The 21,712-nt window shown below is 36.8% G+C and overlaps 1 protein-coding gene across 1 annotated transcript in view; it reads left to right on the forward strand.

Annotated features, from left to right (window-relative positions):
- Positions 1-21,712, forward strand: part of LOC124284568 — a 50,281-nt gene that overhangs the window by 901 nt on the left and 27,668 nt on the right. The window contains 5 exon segments of the mRNA XM_046720661.1: positions 1,905-2,305; positions 2,512-5,194; positions 18,812-19,030; positions 19,113-19,351; positions 19,353-19,462. Of these exon segments, the coding sequence (XP_046576617.1) occupies positions 1,979-2,305; positions 2,512-5,194; positions 18,812-19,030; positions 19,113-19,351; positions 19,353-19,462 (3,578 nt within the window). The 5' untranslated portion in view covers positions 1,905-1,978.

The raw sequence follows: 21,712 nt of genomic DNA on the forward strand, positions 1-21,712 counted from the left end.
CACAGTTAGGTTATTAGGGTTTAACATTCAGAAACAGTTATTTGTGTTTGTTTCTAAACGTTTGTGAACGCTTTTGTACAAAAAGGACTACATGTAAACATGTTGATCTAGGTGTCACATAGACTTTGGTGACAAGGCTCTGTTTGAACACACATGTTGATCATCTTGAAAATGAAGAGTTTCATATATTGAACATTCATGCACTGACTGTCAAACACATGGAATGTTTTCATTTTTTGAAAAGTTGTCAGGAGGGGCTGAATTTGGCCCTGCATTTCTATTCTTTGCCCAGCGCAGATGTATCATGTGTATAAGTGTTCATATTACCATGATGGAAAGGTTAATTCTTTGTAGACTGCATAACAGTCATTGATCTGTGTTTTACTAGAAGATCTTTGATCATCCAAGATGGTCTTATGATAATCCATATGTTGAGAAGGAAAGATAAATACATTAACAAGAAACTCTGAGAACGTTGAACCTAGGCTTTGTTTACAGACATGTCAGCACTGAATGCTAAGTGGCATGTCTGGCATGTGAAACATATCTGCATCTCAAAGTATAATGAATCTGATGCAGAGTTGTGTGGTAGTGGTATTTGTTACATATCAAAACAACTAATGTTTTTATATTTTAGCTATTACCAAGCTTAGTATGTATGGGCACATGGAACTATACTTTTATCTTGTCAGTTCCCTGTCATTTGACCCCCAATATATGTCCAAGTTAAAGTAGAAATTTGAAAGGATTTAATTTTGTATGGAATGGGAAATGGAGTCTATTTGTCTTCAAGTAGATGTACATATGACAGTGTTCATAAGTGTTCTTGTTATATGATGGAAAATCTTTTTTGTTTTGGTTATTAAACTGACGTAAAATCTGATTCAGCCATCCTGTGAAATTTGTAGAGTTTTGTTTCAAAACTAATCCAAAGGACTAATGTAAACCTATATTTTGATTGACGTAATTTGTAAAGTCTTTAAATGCATCAAGTCAGTGAGGACACCTATTGCTGGAACAATTCAGTAGTTTAAAGCTTGTGAACTAGCATGGCTTTTATGGATATTCATCAGATGTAAGGTGACGAAAAGGCTGCTCCACTATTGCCAGAGAAATTTGAGCCAAGCCAGTTATATTTGTTTGTACAGTTTTAATTGCTTCCAGAACACACCAGGGGGGTGTCAGAACCTCTGTTTGTCCTGACAAGAATTAATTGCCATGGTCTCTGAACATGATAAATGTGACCATCATATTGTTTGCATGTTAAGCAGGGTTTAACAAATATGTTGGTACTCTACTCTAGGTCAAGACAAATGCCAGTAAACATTTGACAGGAGTAGACACCTTTTGTCATATACAACAAGTTTTCTTTTCAGAACAGTGGTTCCTGTGAAATAAGTAGATTTTGGAAAGCAAAACAGTCCCTCTAGCTTTTTTGCTAAAATACGAAACTAATAGACACATGGCTATGTGTATCCCCAGTTAATGAGTAATGAATGTTAAAATGTTCCATCAGTGTATGAAATAAGCCAAAAATCCAGCCAGACATCAGGGCTTGTAACTACAAAATGTTACCAGCAAAAAATGGATTTAACCAGACCAAATATGGTCAGATGTATGGAACATCTAAAAAGAATTGCCAGACCATCGGGCTGGCTAGCTGTAAATTTAGACCGTCCATCAGAAATCTAGACCGCCTCGGACGGTCGGACGGGCCTTATTTCATACACTGGTTCCATTGTTTGGTTTGAAAATAAAGTTTAGTTAGTGTAGTTTCATGCTAAATGTTGAAGTTGATTAAAAAACAATAGGTGTTGGGTATAGTATTTGAGTTTGTAATGTAGTAATGTAATCAGTTTTGCTGCAAGAAGTGATGATGTCAAATTATATGCTTGTTGTTTCAGTTTGATTGGCTAGTGAAAAGTGACTGTAATCCTGGACGGGAAGCCACGGGGCACGGGGCTAGAGCTGGGGGAGAATGAGTGAAGTTGATAAGGAAGGGTATGCAGAAGAAGACAGTACTGATAGCTCCTCCAGCGGCGAATCAGGATCTGAAACTGATGCCAGTGAAAGCCATGACAAACAGTTCTCAATTCAAGAGACTAACTTTGATCAAGGCCAACTAAAGCTGAAAATAACCTGTACTGGACGCAAGAAGAGCTCCACCTCTTCGCTAAACCCATCGTCTCCCTTGGACATAGATGATGATGAAGAAGATGAAGAAGAATTACACCAAACTGTTAGAAACAAAGATAACGAGTCAGCACTTTTGACGGAGAAAAGTGACCGACAAGAACCAACTCAGGTGATTATTTTATCTAATTTTATATTATTAAAGGAATGGATATCTGAATAGAATATATGACTCTAGTATCGCTGTTAAACAAGAATGTGAGTCATCTCATTTGAATACCTTATTTTGTAATCATGGCTACTAATTTGTGAAGGGTTGTTTGTTGATGGATGCAAATCTAAATGTTGGTAATATATATATGTTCCCCTTTGCTGCAGAGTTCTAGCATAGCCACATCACTACCAACAGCAAAGGCATCCACAGATACATCCTTGATGAAATCCACTTCAGACGAGAGTCCCACTACATCATTGGAGAACTATACCTCATCAGAAAAGAGCAGAACTGTTCAATCAAAGTGTGTCAACAGTGCAGTATGTAAATCACCTGTTAAGAAAGCTGATAAACCAAAGACTACACAGCTTGCTTCCACAGGCTCAAAACCACAAAGCACTGTTGAACCAGCCACTGATCCCAGTAAGTTTTATTCTGATTCTGAGAAGGAATTTTCTGGAGATACCACAGACACTGAGTCAAGACATAATGATTCGGCCAGCATTCAAAGCAGCTCTCACCCCAGCTACATATCAACTGATGAAGATGCTGATGACAAACATCAAAAGAAAGCAAAACGGGTGAGAACTGTTGCTGAACACCACGAACAACTGCTTAAGTTAGACACCATGTCTAATGTGTCACCAGATAGTGGTATTCAGTCTATTGCTGGTTCTCCATCGGGAAATGATTCCCCAAATTCCGTTATTCTTGGGGAAACCCATGCTATTGATTCCCATGTGCAGGAACAACACAAGGTGGATAATTCCCAGGAACTTCTGCCACCACCACCCCCTCCTCCACCTCCACCACAACCGAGCACTGCAAGAGAGTCACCCATGACTGAAACAAGCAAACTGCATGACAGTAAGGAAGAAGAAAGTTTGAGTGTACACCCAAAGAAAAGCTATTCGGATATGTTCTTCATGCCTTCATTTTCTACCGGGAAAAAGAAACGAGGCAGGCCACCCAAAAAGAAATATGCCAATATGCTTCACAGAAAGAGTAAACTTTATGACAATATCCCAGACAGTAGTACAGCCATCGAACAAAACCAGAATCAGTCTATGACTCTGGATGAGTTAGAAATATCGCATTCAGTGAGCAAATTTGGAAAGAAGAATGAATCTCTGGACAGGAATATATTTGACAAAATGCCAGTTCAAACAGTTGTTGAGGCAAGAGGTAAAAGACCTTACACAAAGAGGAAGTATAAGGTACCTAAAAGTGAAATTCCTGTTGAACTTAAAGTGCAGAAAAAGGTTGGGAGAAAAAAGAAAATTAGAGATGATGATAGTTCTTCAACTTTGAAGAAGAAAAGGGCTCTTCAGAAACTTGCAAAGGCAAGTGGAAAACAATCACTGTTTGAGCAGTCATTTGAAAGCATGGGTGCTCCACTCTTTATGAACCACACACTGCCATCGAGTTTGCAGGAAACCCAGGTCCAAGTGCCAGTGAAAAGAGGACCTGGTAGACCGAAAGGTTCTGGAAAAAAATCTTCAGCTCTGAAACCAAATAAACAGGTTGTGAAACAGCTAGGTGTTCCTGGTAGGAGGGGGAGACGACCTGGCCCGAAGAAGTCAGTTCTTCAAAGTCCGAAAGTTTTCAGTAAACCATTACTTGGCAAAGATGGTCAGCCTAAACGTAAGAGGGGTAGACCTCGAAAGTACCCTCTACCAATTCAAAGTGGACCCAGTGCTGCTTCTATTGAAAAAGCACTGGCTGCCCTGACAAGCCAATTAACAAAAGATAAAGATCATGTTCAGCGATCACCAGTTGAAAATGAATTTACATCACTCATACAGAGTGTTCAGGATTCTATTAACTCCCAGTTTCCTGGGGTTGAAAGTGATCATGAAGAAATACATGACTTCAATGTTGAAGACAATCTCAATGACATTGAGCCCACACTTACCACCAACAGTGACTTTCAAGAGCCTAAACCACAAAAAGTAGTCCCCAAAATCAGAAAGCCTAAACTTCATGTTATGATGAGGAAAAATACAAGGGGTAGACGTAAAAAGGTGAAAGCTAATATTGTTAAGAAACCATTTACACCTTCTTTCTTGAGAAGTTCAAGTAGTACATTTGTGTCAAAGTTTCAACAGGCAAGTGTTTCATCTAGTATTTCATCATCAAACAGTTCATCTTTCAAAGGGGAGTACCTTTTCAGGGGATTTCACACTAAAATACCAAAGGCAACATCAGGCATTGGACTTTTGTCTGTGAGTTCGTTCAGGACACCAGATGAAAATGATGAATTGGGCAGATCTGGTGATAAAAACAGAAAAAGGAAAAAGAAATTGTTATATTTTAAGTCAAAGCATAGAAACATTGTTGATCCTGTTTTTCTTGCAAATATGGATTGCTTGATCAATGAATTAGAAAACATGGCTATTTCAGAACAAAGAGGTGATACATTTATTCGAGTAAGACCTGGAGAAGTTTTGTTACCAAGCATATTTAGGTTAACAAAGATAAATGTGAAAAAGAAGAAGAAAGACAAGTTAATTTTGGAGAAAACTGTCAAAAAACTCAAATCTAAGAAAGATCAAACATTGAAAGAACATAGTATTCCTGTCTTAAAGGAAAAAATGAAAATGTCTCGAAAAAGGAGTATATCAGAAGATTCTGGTCCGCCTGTGTTGGAGTGCCAAGTTCCCAGCCAACAGTGTTTGCCTCCAAAGAAAAGGCACAAGTTGATGAACTTGTTCTCAAGTCAGACTGCACCCACATTAGAACCCATTGGCAGTGGTGAACAGAGTCCGCCATTACCAGTGCCTGAAAAAGAGAAAAGTTGGAAGACCACGGAAACACCCTCCTCCAACACCCAAGCCATCTGTATCTAACACTGGTAAGAAATAATGGTTTTTGTCTTCTGTCATGAAATGAAAGGGGTGGAGTGTATTGTAATTTTTTTTATGGGAATGTCTGCAGTAGTGATCAGTGCGACCTGTTCTGTGTGGAACCCCAGCAACGTATGTTGTACATTGTGTCTAAGTGAATCTGGTGGTCCGGCTTGCTTGGGGTGATCTCACAGACTGCATTTCAGTGTATGCTAGTGGTTGAGACGTTACTCAAAATATCAATGACTGGTTTATCTGATCCAGACTTTACTATTTACAGTCTGCAGTTGTATAGAAGAGTGGAGTTAGTGTAAATACTGTTGGGATTTATTGTCACACCAAGTCACCACCCAGTCATCATTGAATCTGTTCATACAGAAAATAGAAATAGTCCTAATTGCTGGGGCCCTTTGGTCCCACCAAACACAGTGGTATCATTTTCAAAACACGAAGTATTTATTTATAATGATTCTTGGACAATCAACATTGATGCTGGTTGACAGTTTGCACTGAGACTTCTCCTGTTTTATTCTTTTGAACAAGACTCAAGACCTGAATATTAGAACAGGAACTTTTTTAAAAACATTTTTGTTGTAAATTTGTCTATGTTTCATTCACTCTCATTTTCAATTTTTGTTTTGTTTTTCTTTTGCTTAGATAGTGAAATAGGATTGCCTGATGTAATATAATTAAATTATTCAAGACTCATAGTGACTTTTTCCCCATGTCAAAGTAAGCCAATCAACCCATCTGTTTCACCAGCCAGTTAATTCTGTCAGCCAATCTTCTTGGACACTTGGCGATAGTGATATTCTCAATGATAACTCCTCCTTGAGGCTCTAATGAGGTTGATCTAAAAAAAATTCCATATAGATGCAGGGTTTCAGGTTGTCATCGGCCTTCGGTCATAGTCCGATAACATTTTCAAATGACCGACTACTTTCTTATTAATTAGGACACTCGGGCCGATCGATAATTTCAATGTTATTTTCACATATTGGACCTAATAAATTACGAACATTATCATTTACAAATTCATCAAAAACTAACCACAAAATCTTGATCATGTTTCCGCAGCGTGTATGTATTTACGCATCCATTTTTATCACAATAAGCTGCCAAATGTACATGTATTGGATTGCGTGATTGGCTGCTAATTTCAGCATTGGACAATCAGAAACGGGGTTTCCCGACCCCACCCGCATGTAACGATGTTTCGAGGAAATCATTAAATAAATTGAATAAACTAATGAATAAAATCAACAATAGCATTCATAAAAGTTGTCAAACGTACATATAAAATTACTATTTCAATCTTTTTGTGCGACCATGTAATGTAAGTCAAGTCACTGACAAGTGACATCTCGGCTTTCGCCGCCTCAATCTTCACGCTTGGACACGATGTTTAATGCGAAAATATATACATGAAGCATTTGTCACAGATCATAACCTAGCACAATACGTCCAATAAGTTCCATAATTTACGTACAGGTAGCGATTTCTTGCTTAATATGTTCAGAATAGCATTATTTTACCCAAAACTTTCGTCTAAATCTAAAAGTTTTCGTTTACGAGGACGGTATCCATTGCCATAATATGATTGTCTGCCTTATGTCACGTTTCTGATTTTTTCCAATCACGAACCTTATAGCAGACTGTGGCGACAAAGCTTCATTAAAAAACAATCTTTGTCCAATAAAATCGCTTCTTACAACTGTGAAAATACTCTCGGCAAGGGTATAGTGATATTGTTGATGTTCAGAGCTTTCGTTTACGAGGACGGTATCCATTGCCATAATATGATTGTCTGCCTTATGTCACGTTTCTGATTTTTTCCAATCACGAACCTTATAGCAGACTGTGGCGACAAAGCTTCATTAAAAAACAATCTTTGTCCAATAAAATCGCTTCTTACAACTGTGAAAATACTCTCGGCAAGGGTATAGTGATATTGTTGATGTTCAGAGCTTTCGATACCCGCCATCAAATGATTCGCCTCTCATGTTATTCATACAAAATACAAAGAGGTATTTTCCGTTGTTGTGTCATGTTACTCAGCGGAAAGCCACTGATATCGGGAAATAGGCGACCATACATATTATTTAAGAAATCTTTTTATAATAATTTTCTGATTACATAAAAATGAAAATATAAACGAAAAAGGCACGGGGATGTTATGACATGTCACAAATGGAAAAAAATCGCCATAGTTTTTGCTTCTTTCGTGATTTATCTGGACATTATAAATGCTTGCATTTTCATTTAAAAAAATCAATTTATTTAAGTTGTAGTTGTATTATTTGAATAATATTAGAAAAATAAATTTCATATTTATCAACAGTGGGATTAGATCTTTTAATTGGTGTATGAGAGGTAGTAGCAATAACATTTTACAAGCTAATAATTTTCCTTCATAAACATAGGCTTCATCAATGACCTTAGAGTCTCTGGGAACTCGGTGTCATGGCAGTAAATAACTAAATGCCTCTGGTTGACTGGTGTTGAAAGAGTTAACTGCTCTTCACTATGCAGAAGTGACTACATACCAATTTTGTCTTCTGGAACCAGGAAGTTTTGACTGTTTGAATTTTAAAGTTTGCAAGTCTGAGTTTGACAAAAGAAAATCTGTGTTAATTATTGTATTTCCATAGCTATGACATTTTAGCTGAATCAAACAGTTGGATGAAAGGAAGCAAGCTGTGACATCATGTTCACTTTTAAGGGTCCGTTTGAAACAACTGAATATTAAAAAATAACAACACTTCTGTTTTGTTCAGTCTCTTTATTCACAGAGGAGTGACTGATGTTCATTTATTTGTTTATAAGTCATAAATCTTTGAAAAAAGCTTAAAGTTTGCTGTATATGTAGAATCCAAGTTGCAACATTAAATGTCATTAACAATTTAGTTATATGATAGCATTGGGATTAAAAAAATGTCAAAAAGAGCTTTAGGTCAATGGTCTATAGCCAGACACCCACTCAGGACATTTGTCCTACTGATTTTTATAGGCTTCAAAATCACTGAGATGGACATGTTTTTGTGTTTTGCATTCTTTATTTTTGCCCAGCTGTTGTGTGTGGGTGATAATTTCAACATCCAAATAGGAATTGGTGCAGTAGTGCTGCAATTCTATACTCTAGAATGAACACTGATTACTGGGGACCAATTTCAACTGGTTGTATTGTGCACAAGACTCAAGGCCTTGTGATGACTCATAAATGAGCGGACTAAACTTTTAACTTACCCTGAAACTTAAAGATGTAATGATGTTAAATGTGAAACATTTTCAATGGGATGGTGAGGTGGGATCATGTGACACAAATACGAACTCATTTTCAGATTAAATTTTGTACTTATCACAATTGAAGCGTAAGGTACAGACATTGAAGGTTCTTAGGTTACATCCATTATCAGATGACTATAGTGTTTTATGAACTTCTTTATGATATAATGACTTTAATCAGTGAAGACGTCAGATTTTCAAATAAACATCACTACCTTTTCAGTTCGTATTTGTTTTTGATAGGTAATTAAATGTGCAGGTTTTTTTATTACTGCGTGTACACACGTTTACCTGCGATCTATGAGTGATTTAGTTGAAACAAACCCAGTGATATAAAGGAAATATATTCTGATGCCGTGAGGGGAAAAAGTAGTATCTATTATTTTGCCAAGTTAGTTGGTTGGTAAGGTTGTTTAAATTAAAACCACACTCAGCAATATTCCAACTACCGTATTTCCTCTATTAAGTGCCGGGTCTCTATTAAGCGCCGGGCCTCTATTAAGCGCCGGGCCTCTATTAAGCGCCGGGCCTCTATTAAGCGCCGGGCCTCTAATAACCACTGGGGATAAAGCAGTGCTTTAAGAAATAAGAGCTGGGTCTCTAATAAGCGCCGAGTATAGACCTTTGCATTTTTTCACAAACGTATTCTCCCTTGGTCTAAAAATAAATATATTAAGGAATGGTCCCTTAAATCATAACTTCATTTACGCAACCCTGCTTTTAAAAATACAAGGTATTTTAATAAGCGCCGGGCCTCTAATTAGCGCCGGGTCTGGGGGTCAATTGAAAAATAAGCGCAAGGGCGCTTATTAGAGGAAATACGGTATATGGCAGCGGACTGTGAATAATCGAGTCTGGACCAGACAGTCCAGTGATCAACAGTATGATCTACGCTATTGGGATACAATGACGTGTCAACCATGTCAGCGACATGACAAGACGTTCCCGTTAGTTGCCTCTTACGACAAGCAATGGTTACTGAAGACCAATTCTAACCCGGATCTTCTCGAGTCTATTTTACTAAGAGTAATATTTTCTAGCGTTATGTCCTTTTAATTGCAGATTTTGCTGTATGAAAGTAAAACATTTATAATCATAACTCAGATTATGTGGCCACATGTTTGTATATTTCCGGATACGTTTGATGTATGGAGCAATTTGGCCTCTCACTGCTGGTTTATTTCATGATCTTACTCTTTCCATTACGAAAAAAGTTAAATGACATGTGATCGTCCAGCTACAATAAATGTGACTTTATTAAGGAAAGCAAGTTATGTGTACAGATTCATTTTTCTGTTAGCTACACTTTGTTTCGAGGTGTGAGTCGATGCAATATGATAAAAACAGTGTTGCCCCCAATGTTTAGTGATCAACAACTGGACTGCAAAACCGTAAAAGGTTCTTTTGTCCTTTTCATAATAACCTTGAAATGCATGATAGCTCTGTGTAGGAGATAAGCTCTGTTCAAAGATAAGGGAATGTTAAACACATACAAGTACACATAATGTTGAGGGTTTTAAGAAAAGAAATTGTTTTGAATTCTGTTCTCTGTTGTTTAGTTTCTGATATAAATCAGAGAAATAAAAAAGAGCCATCAAGTTTTATGCCAAATTATCATGTTTAATGACTATAATTATACAGTAATTTCTTCTTTAAAAATCAATGGTACTGTTAATAAGTATATGTTAACAACTGACAGCAGTCAGCTGCAGTGAAGACCTACCAATCTGTTCAGCATGTGTTTCCTTAACTGCTAATTATCCCACTTCCCGTTTAGAGCGTAGCGGGGGATATAGTATTAGGCTCCGTTCATCCGTACGTACGAATTGGAATATCTTAAGAACCGTTAACTAGATTCTTTTCATATTTGTAACCTAGGCTCATCACAGTATAAGAAAGGTCCCAGTCAGGCTTGGTGACTTTGACCTTCATTTCAAGGTCACAAGGGGACTTTAAAAACGTTTTACTCTTCTCAGCGAGATATCTCAAGAACCGTTCACTATATCTTCTTCATATTCAACACCAAGCTTTGTCTAGGGAAGGCGCAGGGCCCAGTCGATTTTGGTGACCTTCACATAATTTTCAAGGTCATGGCAACACTTTGAAGATTTAAGCATATTAACCTGCATGATATGCTTGTCAGCGAGATACCTGAAGAACCATTAACTGGATTTTCTTCATATTTGACATCAAGCTTTATCCAGGGAAGGCGCAGGCCCCAGTCGATTTCGGTGACCTTCACTTAATTTTCAAGGTTATAGCGACACTTCGAAGATTTCAGTATGTTAACCTGCATGTTAAGATGGTCAGCTAGATATCTCAAAACCATTCACTGGACTTTCTTCATATTTGACACCAAGCTTCATCTAGGGAAAGTGCAAGGCCCAGTCGATTTTGGTGACCTTCACATAATTTTCAAGGTCACTGCGACACTTTGAAGATTTCAGCATGTTAACCTGAAATCACTAGATTTTCTTGATAGTCTTTCAAGACTTCCCGTGAATGTTTTTCAATAAGCAATTTTTTTAGTACCATTTTTGCATATTTCATAAACTATGACATTCATGTCAAGGTCAAAGTCAGTCTTGAAAATATTTGTGTGTTTGAACAACTAAAGAGCAAGATATCAAGAGTGGTTGACTGGTCATGTTTTTGTTGACATTTAACTTCATCTTAAACTTTCATTACTTTTTAAGTTTGATTTGATAATTTGCAGCGGGGGATTATGTCACCTTAGTGACAATGCTTTTTTATGCATCTTTGTAGGTGCAGAATAAGTTAATATGTACCTAAACATACATAATTCAGTTGTTTGTTTACTGCACCATGCACAAATACCAAATTTCAACACTCTCCAGAAGTATTTTGTAAGTGTAATGGCTTGAATGAATGGTTTTCATGGTTATATAAAGATTGCTGAGCCAATTCAACCTGAAATGACAACTTGAACATAAACGTTACTTAGGTGTGTGTATTGATACTCCAAAATGTATTGCATGTATTTCCAGCTGCTTTGAGGCTATGTTTGAATATTACTGCCAGTTTTATTATGAATACTACACTACAGTTATTGACATTAGTCTTCCATGGACTTCTCCTTGCCCTGTTTGGGGGGATTCTTTTGGTACATGTCATAAACAGAACAAAGATGAAGGTCATGAAAACACACGCAAAATATTCAGGCAATAGGCATTAAACTTGATATAAACACATAAGGATGTGGTCTGACTTTGAAAAGGTCCTGATCATGATTAGTTAGAGGGCAGACATGGTTACTTTCTGAAGCATTGTCTTCTCTGCAGACATAGAAACTTTACATTTAAATCTAAGAATTCAAATGTCAAAGATCAAGGTCACTTTTCAGGTAATTGTTAAAAGAAGTTCATTCATAATTTCTTTCTAAAAATGTTAGCATTCGAGGTATAAGGTGAATGTCAAGTGATAGAAATTATTTTTATGTAGGATTGACCCCTTTCTATTGTATGGTTGTTTCACATGGCATGGTTACCTCTTCAGTCAAAATCCAAAATGTTCTGGTTCCCAGTAGCCTATGCTGGTCCTAAGAGGCATAGATCTTGGTTCGAGAGGTCATGCTCATTGACTTGCCTGATAGCTTGTCATCTCACCCCAGAAGTGTTGGTTGTTGTTTGATGTGGTCTTGTTCGTTGTTCGATGTGGTCTTGTTCGTTGTTCGATGGTCTTATCCAGACTTGATGATCTGCAGGACCCTGTCATGAAGCTGCAGCATAAACAACACAAACAAATACTTATACATCTAATGTTGGTGCTCTGTCTGTCAAATGTCAGGTAGTCTTTAAAGTTGAGGTCATTGCTATTTACTCTTGCACTTTTACTCGTACAATTCTGTGACTTCGTAATTGTTGGATCTTAAGTTGTTTTATATACAGTCATGGTCTGGAAGTAATGTATTTGGACAAAAATGTATGGCTGGATTGACATCCATATTAAACATTTTGAAAAAGGCTTGTCTGTTTTACCACTTGCGAACTAGAGAAGCCTTTACTGCATGCTACTGAATTTTAAAAATATTCTTTTGACAATATGAAAGCTCCATTGACGTTTTGACAGAGACAGTGACGAAATTAATTTTAAAGCATTTGGTTTGTGTCACAGAAAAGTGTACACTCGAGGGGAAAATCAATGTTTATCGCTATATGCATGTTACTGTCTAAGGTCTGCTTGTTGAATTATGAAAAGCTGTCATTCCTGGAAAAGATATTAATGATGCAAGATCAAATTTTGAATCCATTTTGCTCATATATTTCAGTGATAACCAATACAAAACAGGTGAAATAATGACGACTGAGCACCATTTCATGTCCTTTAAGGCCATGAACCAAAGACTGTAAACAGAAAAGTATCTTGTCCAAATGCAAGAACATCTGAAACGTGTCTTTCCAATCGGTCATGTGAGTTAGCTGCACAACTATTCGTTGTGTTTCTTGAGGCTGTTGGCTGACCTTGCTAGGTTGAACACAGTTTACCTAATCCATGTTGGAATCTGCCAGCAATTACTATAGGGAAAACATTGTGGTTACATCCCACAAGGTCATATTATTTGTGATCATTGTTAAACCCAAACACTTGGAAATAGGTTGGGTTACATGAACTTTCAAATGTCACTTTTTATAATGATTTCTAAGATGCCTAGCGGTTAGAACAATCAAAAAAAAAATTACATTATCAGACAATAAAGGTATAGTTGTTTGATGACGTAACACTTGAATGACGTTATCCCGTCACTGCGCCATTCTAGTGTGCCCCCTCGTAATCGAGCCATTTTACATTATGTCACAATGTAAGCGACCTCACGATGCATGTCGGTTGTCATCGCCTCGTATGGCATCCTACAGTAAACTACTCCGTTGCATCCCGTTTCTTGGTTTGCAGTTGCTCCACGCAGCTAACATCACTGGTGGAAACATTACGTTTATGTTTTACGACGGTTAAAATGTGTCAATTCGACTCACAAGTTTTCAGCGACACGGTAACGTTTACATTCCCGCAATGCAATCGTGGAATGTCGCTTGACTACTCAGCTTCATCTGGATGTACTGATCTAAACTTACGTTGGTAGTAGAAATGCGACGATCATATTGTCCCATATGGTTTACGTTAATGACAGATGTAATTAAAAAAAGTCAGAGAAATTCATCAAACTGTTATCGTTTCTTTTTTTCTGGTAATGTTTGTCTTAACGTAGGGGGGGAAGACACATCAATAGAACAGCGCCCCAGTTAGCCCTGTGCGAGGATTCTTAATTTAGGTCACCGACACCGTCGTTTGTTTTCTGCCTTAAATTAATTGTAATTATCCTTAGAAAATATTAAATTTGGCATCTTAGAAAAGAAATACAGTTCACTCTACCACCATGTATAGTGTAATAAAGCACACTTTCGCCCTGAACTATTATAACGTTAAAACACTCGGAAGCAAGCGTCCTCGTACTTTAGCTATAATAGTTCAGGGAGAAAGTGTGTTTTATTACACTATACATGGTGGTAGCACGAACTGTATTTCTTAATTAATGTATCCAACCACACTGGGAGAACCACATAGATTAAACCTGTGCCAGTGAGTACAATTTGCCACCAACTGTCGTAGTGCAAAAAAGATAGTAGGGAATCAGTAAAATGTACTCTTATACATAAAAATCAGTGAAGATCTGGGTCAGGATTGGTCTTAAGCAACTCATGCTTATCTTAAAAGGTGACTATTGGGATCGGGTGGTCAGACTCGCTGACTTGGTTGACATTGTATCCCAATTGCGTAGATCGATGCTCATGTTGTTGATCTCTGGATTGTCTGATCAAGACTTGATTATTTACAGACTGCCGCCATGTAGTTGGAATATTGCTGTGTGCTGCGTTAAACAACAAACAAACAAAACAAATTTCACGGATAACAACAATTTTCTGATGTTACTCCTACTAGGCTGGACAACATGACTTCTGCACACATGACTTCAAGACGTGATTTGGTTGAAGGAATATCACAGGACAATTGACTGTTCTGTTCTGAACACTAGATTGCCATTTGTTCACCATATATTAGTTCTCTTTTTGAAATCAGTTTAAACGTGACAGTTGCCAAAATAGTGGTTTAAAGTGTACAAACCACACATAATACTATGTTTAAGTATCAATACTAGGCCCAAAATCTGTTTACCTGTGACAAATGATGTAGACATTAATGCCTCATAGAAATGTTTCTTCAAATAAGTCTGGGATGGTCCAGTAGAGCTGTGTATTGCTTAGAATATTGTATTGCACAATTTTGCAAAACTTCGATGTGAATCTCATATGTATCGCAATATTTTGCTTTTACACTGTCATGAGTTATTGAACACAGTTGCTGGTTGGAATGATGTGCAGATAGTAACAAGACATAAGGCAGCTGTTAATAAGGGACAGTTACTGGCAGAAAGTATTGTGTGGTACCACAGTGTTGTTCAGGATGCAGCCATTATGACTTGACACACAAGATACTAAATATACATGATTTTTATCATACTTTTGCTTAACACCACGTTTCATTGATCCAAATCTAAAGTAATTATCTGTAACAATTGGAATACATTAATCATTTATTGTATCCACAGAAGTAGTTATCTTCAGTATCCATAGGTTTAGCAATAAATTCAGAATAAATTGACCATTGCAATGTGACACATCTTTTGATTGGCTGGAATGATCATATCTGGAAATGTAAGTCATCTCCCTTATGCCACTAGGCCCAATCAGCTTTTAGCTTTCATTTTACAATCTCATTTACCTGTCACTCACTTGTCATGGCAGCACAAAAATAACAAAGGTAGATGAAAGGGTCAAATTTATTTATTTTTACCTAAGTTTTGAATTTAATTGGTTGTGTTTTTACGATGACAAATTTTGAAGTAATTTACAACTAATGTTTTGATTTGAACTTTGCTTTTCTGAGAAGGTGCAAGTACTATACTGTGTTGAGTTCACTTTTGTTTTCTTGAACATTGCTATTGAAAGAACAAAAAAGTAATTCTTTAACTGATTATAACTGTCTTTGAACAGTAAATAGATGTGGTAAATGTGAGAAGTGTGACTGATACACTATTAAAACAGGGGTATTCTCTAAGTTTTATGCCTTTATTGAAAACATATTGGTCTGTCCCCAGGTTTCATCAAATGTTTCCTATTCTAAATTTGGTAGGGGCTTTACCTTTTCATCTTTCTGAAATGGACACTGTTGCCCAATTCTATAGATTTCTAGTTCCTCGTGCATTATTTACCATCCTCTTTTTACCTTCCCCTTCATTTATTAAAAGTCCTTAGAGCTCCAAATGTTAACTTTTCCCATTTTGGAATGTTGTCTAGTCAAGAGATGTGTTTGCCATTTATTACCTTAATGTTTAATCAAGGAAAGGAACACAGTGAGATATGTATATACTCATAGAAACGAATATGGGAACACATGAAAGTACAAGTGTTCCTTTATTCTTTTCCATGTTTCTTCACAGGGTATGTATTGCACAGTGGGTGAAATTCTGGAAATAAATAAAAGAACATGTGTACTTTCATGTGTTCCCTTATTCGTTTCCATGAGTATATATCAGTGTACATGTTTAATGTTATACACCTGAGATTAGCTGTACCAGAAACTTTTGAATTCTATTCACCAATGATATAACAGAAACACACTTGTTTATGTGTGTGTCAGTATACTGACCAATTTAAGTAGTATTGTGGTGCATATTGCAGAAGGTGTGCACAAGTGGACCAGTTGTTCCGTGCAACTGTAAATCAGTAATACTCTTTATTTTCGTAAACGTTTATCCAGTATCATAACTGATGCAACCATCCAACCCAATCATTTTCTGTCATAATCTTAAGATTTTTCTCAGTGTATTGATATCACCAAACCCTCAATTATAGTCACACTCATGTCATGATTAACTCAACAAAACGTTATTAATGCAACAATCCTAATGCTGTAATTGAAGCTCAATCCACTAAAGATATTTCCCTGTGCATCAGTATTTAATGCATTTTGTTGTGATGCTGCTGCTGGTGACCCACTTTTCCTGAAGGACAATCCTGCCCTTTGCTTGTTAGCTGGCAGTGCTGTTCAGTGACTGATGGTGATTTAGATAAGAATATCACATGAGTCTAGGAATAGTGAAGACCCAGGAAGCCATGCTGGCATTTTGATATTGATTCTTGTGTGGATAATGACTCCACTCGTCACAAAACCGATCAATAAAGTGGCGAATATAGAGAGAAATGGTCTCAGGACAAGTGTGTTTGATATGTGTGTATTGATTGATCATGCTTTCAACAGCCTCAACACAGCAAGTTGATTCTTTTGACCCATTCAATGATGGCATTCTTCGCTTGTCACATGGCCCCAATTATAAATGAGGGATAATTTGTATGAAATTTGATCTATTTAATGATACCCCAGCAGTGCAGAATCAAGTTTAACCTTATAATGTTGATGCATGTTCACACATTGATGTTGAGTAGTTAATATTGAATTCTTTCCAGCTGTTTCCCTTGCTTTACATGGATAATTTGTTAAATGTTAAAAGCTTTGCTTGTAATAAGTAAGTATAAATGCTTCAGTGTAGTTGATTTTTGGCCTTTGTGACAAACGATAGGTGCAGAAACAATTAATGAAATAAAACTAAAAGTAAGAGGATTGAACAGATATGTCATCAGGGTTGAGAAATGAATGGCTGAAATGCCATACTCTTCGTGCAGCCACATGCAACATATTTATTGCTGTACAAAAGAGGTTTGCGTTTTTTCTTGGCGTTCAGTGTCAATTAACAAAAACAAGTAGCCATCACACTTCCTCAGCTTAGTTTCATATTCCGAATGCAGACTGTTTGTTAAGCAGTTTACATCTTTACTTCATTTGCCAATTTTGAATTCGGAAGGTAAACTGTACATGTATTAAGTTCAGAAGTTACCGGTATATCTTGATGATGATGGAGAAAAAAGTCAGTGCTTTTCATGAAGTCATTTTAAATATTATCTGGCTGACTTTCTATGCTCGTACGGGGCAGTGGGGTAGCCCAGTGGTTAAAGCGTTGGCTCGTCACGTCGAAGACCCGGGTTCGAATCCCCACATGGGTACAATTTATGAAGCCCATTTCGGGTGTCCCCCACCGTGATGTTGCTGAAATATTGCTAAAAGCTGCGTAAAACCAAATTCAGTCAGTCAGTCAGTTCTATGCTTGTCGTGACGGGCTTATGTAAAAAATATGCAGATTATCGTGTATATGATCTGATGAATTTGAAATGTCCAGTTCCTCGAGCATTAGTCAATAGCAGATGTTACCATTATGTTGTTGGTGTTATGAAAGTGGTAACACATTCTTTGATATTATACAATATCAAAATTCATTACAACTGCCAGTTAAGTCAAAAGAGTAATAAGCCATGGTGAAACAAGGTCAGATCATGATCTGGCTCTTGATGTCTTCTCTCCATGAGATAGGTGTGGATCACCCCAAAGATTGAATTTTATTTTTTTAATTTTAGAGTTACTTTTCTTTACAATAACAATCATAAATGAAAACAAAGTAACAATATTTTATTTTCATTTTGTTTGTAACAAACATCAAACAGTGTGCACTTTTCAATGGAAGATGTCTTTCTACAATATATGAAAATAAATTTTGTTTTTCTAAATATTCACTTAGATTGCAATCTCTACTAGTAGGATCAGATTTGAGCTTCTACTGGTATAGATTGCGATTGTATAGGTTATTCTATATAATCAGAGTCTCTATTGGTAGAGACTCTGATTGCGATAGTAGGATCGGAGATTCTACCCGTAGAGACTCAGATCGCAATCTCTACCCTGACATATACATGTATAAATTTTGTATTCTGCAAATGGCATGAACTTCGTACTTCATGTTACATAGTATCACACTTCAAACATCATCCTTGCAGAAACCTCAGGACCAATGAATCTGAAACTTCACTTCACTTACTTGTTCCACACCAGTGATGATATCTGAAATTGATCATTATTGTTTAACATGATTTTCAATAGCTGCCATTGCAGCTATATTTAAGAACCAATTCATGTGCAATGCTCAACCAAAATTAAAAAAAGGTGAGCTTCTGTACCTCTGGCAATCTGGTGTATGAAATTGGAGGTGGTGAGGGTCATGGTATTATTTCCTTTGGACAGTTTGTCTCAGCCATACCTAAGTATTTTTATTTGTACATATGTATCAAAATATCAATGTTTTTAATATGCTACCAAACATTTGTTACAAAATAATTATTTATATTTTTTGTGTGTAAATTTCTTACTTTAGGTGCTGATAGAAATGTGTTCACACAAGTGTTCTCAAAGACTCTGCTTGGAGATGCAATCTCAGCATGTTCTCAACCTCCTGAACTGTCCATCCAGACTCAGCCTTCAGTGCTGGGTAGCTTGAGCAACACCTCCAAGTCACCCCCAATCCTTGACATCTCCTCCTTCATGGGTGGTGATGGTGGTGCTTCAGATACTTCGTCCCTACAGTCACCGACAAGTACAAAGGCAGCAAAACACAACTCTTTGTCTGACTGTAGCTCAAGATCTCAGTCCATCACACCCGAAAAAGTGAAAAAAACAATTTGTGAAAAAAGAAAAACTCAGCTTAGGGAAATCAAGTAAGAAGTCTTTGAGTAGTGCAAATGAAGATAAATCTTCAAAGTCAAAATCTCAGAAAGTGTCTGAAAGTGTGTCTTCTGAGAATGTGTGTGACAGTCAAACTATTAGTGCTGTGATTTCTGATAGTGATGAATTGTGCAATACCTCTGCGGATAGTGTTGATGATACTATAGAGTCTGTGATACGAACTGTGTGTTCGGGAATATGAGCCTTTGCCTACTCCACGCCACAAGAGGAAAAAGTTATCCTTCGATAAAGATGGAACAGGAAAGAGGAAGAAAGTCCGACGTCAGCTTGACATGGATGACAGGTGAGCTACAGCAATGTTTGGTTATTAAGTAAGTTTCAACTTGAAACATTTGCCACAAGTACCTGGTATTAAATATTGAATAGATTTCCTGTTGTCGTATACTGTTGGTGATTTGTTGATGTCTGTTAGTCTGAACACTTCTGTTTCAGAAAATAAAGAAAGGTTATGTACCCTTATCTTTCCTTGGTAGATGAATGATTGATCAGGACAAAGTCAGTGATTATTTCTCGGATACACTTTCAGCGTTTTAAGATAGGTTAAGCTCAAATATTTCTGTCTTTGAATATTTAGATTAGAAGTGCGTGATGATACCATCCATATAAGAGAAGCTGAATAATGATTGCAAATATTATTTGTGAATGAAAGAAATAAAACAGATTATTGCCATGCTGGATTCTTTTCAGTGACATGCCTGTTTTTGGCAATGCATCACAAACACATGAAAGAAAACCATACAGTATTACTGTAGCACAAGCACACACTAACATTGAAGTTACTTAGCTTATCAGGTGATTTTGAAGGAGAGAAATTACCTGCTGTTGTAGTTAGTGCTTGAAGTAGGTAATTATATGCTTTAGTAGAATTTTATGTGGGTAAGTCATCAGGTTAATTGAAGTTGGAATGGTATGACTTTAGCAACTGTTGCAAACAGGGGAGCAGCTCCAATTTATTGTTACACAAGATGGCTTTGCAGTCTGTGCTGTAAGAAATCTTTTCTAAGGGTAATAAAGGTAGTAAGATCAACGACTTCCAAAGTTCATGTATCCTATAAAGGATGGGTAATACTTAACATGCTGCATGTGACCATGACACCAGAAGAAGAAAAAAGATGATTTGTCTACCGATAGCTCTTGTCAGTGAATGTGTTATTGTTTTGAACACCGGCTTGGTGTAGAGACAAGCGAGAGATTTCAACATTACAAACATGTCCAGAGCTCCAGATAAGATTGAGCTCATGTGGGTACTGTACCCACTGTATTTTTGGGGAGTTGGTATTATGAATGTTGAGTGGGTATTTCATTTTCCGTTACCCACTGCTTTCAAATATGTGGGTATGTAAGTGATTTTACTCACCTAAGTATTATGTCATTGGGTATGTTTACTAAGCAGGTATGTTCTGCCTTATGTCATACCTAATCAAAACCAACTTAACTATAATGGAAACGATTTCATAAACAATCACTCATCCTGTACTGACAGTACAACACTATTCCTGTACAGTACTAATATATTCCATACGCATTTGTTATAAACTTTTTGCGTATCTAACATTTTAAATGCGCAATTGGTACGCAACAATTATTTTTCAATGCGTAATTGGAAAATTTCGATGCATATTTTACCAAGATACGCAGCTTATCTGGGCCTCTGCATGTCAGCTTTCAGATTCAACACTATGGTTATTCATAATGGATGTACATAACACAACATCCACTGTATTCACCAGCTCAATGTACATCCTATCAGGGTTGATCTCCTAATCTCAGCAATCTTCACAGCCTTTTTCACTGAGTTTCAGCAAATTTCCAGTTATCTAAAGCACTTTGTTTTATTATCATGTAGCATACGCAATAGTTGCATTGTCATTTGGGAAACAAATACTTAGGTTACATTAATACTATAAAGATTTTATTACAAAGCAGTCATCTGTAGATACATCGCCTTTGTTTGGACATGTTTAGTGTTTACAAACTAACTTTTTGTATCAGCTAAGATATGATCTTGTAATATTCAGGAAAATGGTTTCATATTTTGAATAGATGAGATAAACTACTACTACTACTACTACTACTACTACTACAATAATAATCTTGGAAGAGCAATCGAGCTTGTTACCGAAAAAAAAAAGGTGACAAAATGCTGTCAGGTCTAATGGCATCAAGCTGGATAGGGGAATGTAGATGATTTGATTATAGTAAAGCAGAAGGGATGTTTGACACATAGTAACTGAAGTTATTTTTTCATGATGCGACATCATTTTCCATTGTAATCAAATGCCCGAGTAAAGTTTATGGTCTGTCAAGTTTGATGAATGCCCTTTGCAACACATCTTCATGACCTAATAGCATTTACAATTTTAGGTTCAGTTTCTTTGGCACTATTGAATTTACACATTTGTTAATGTGATGGCTTTAGTTCGTGTCGAGAAGCGGTCATGTTGAAACCAAAGCCATTTCATTATTTAACAGTCGATGTAATGGTGGTAAAATGATAAAAACATCATGTTGCCAGTAAAGCTGCTTGCTAAAA

Source organism: Haliotis rubra, unplaced genomic scaffold (assembly GCF_003918875.1).
Source record: "Haliotis rubra isolate DU_JTF1 unplaced genomic scaffold, ASM391887v1 Scf34, whole genome shotgun sequence".
NCBI lineage: Eukaryota > Metazoa > Mollusca > Gastropoda > Lepetellida > Haliotidae > Haliotis > Haliotis rubra.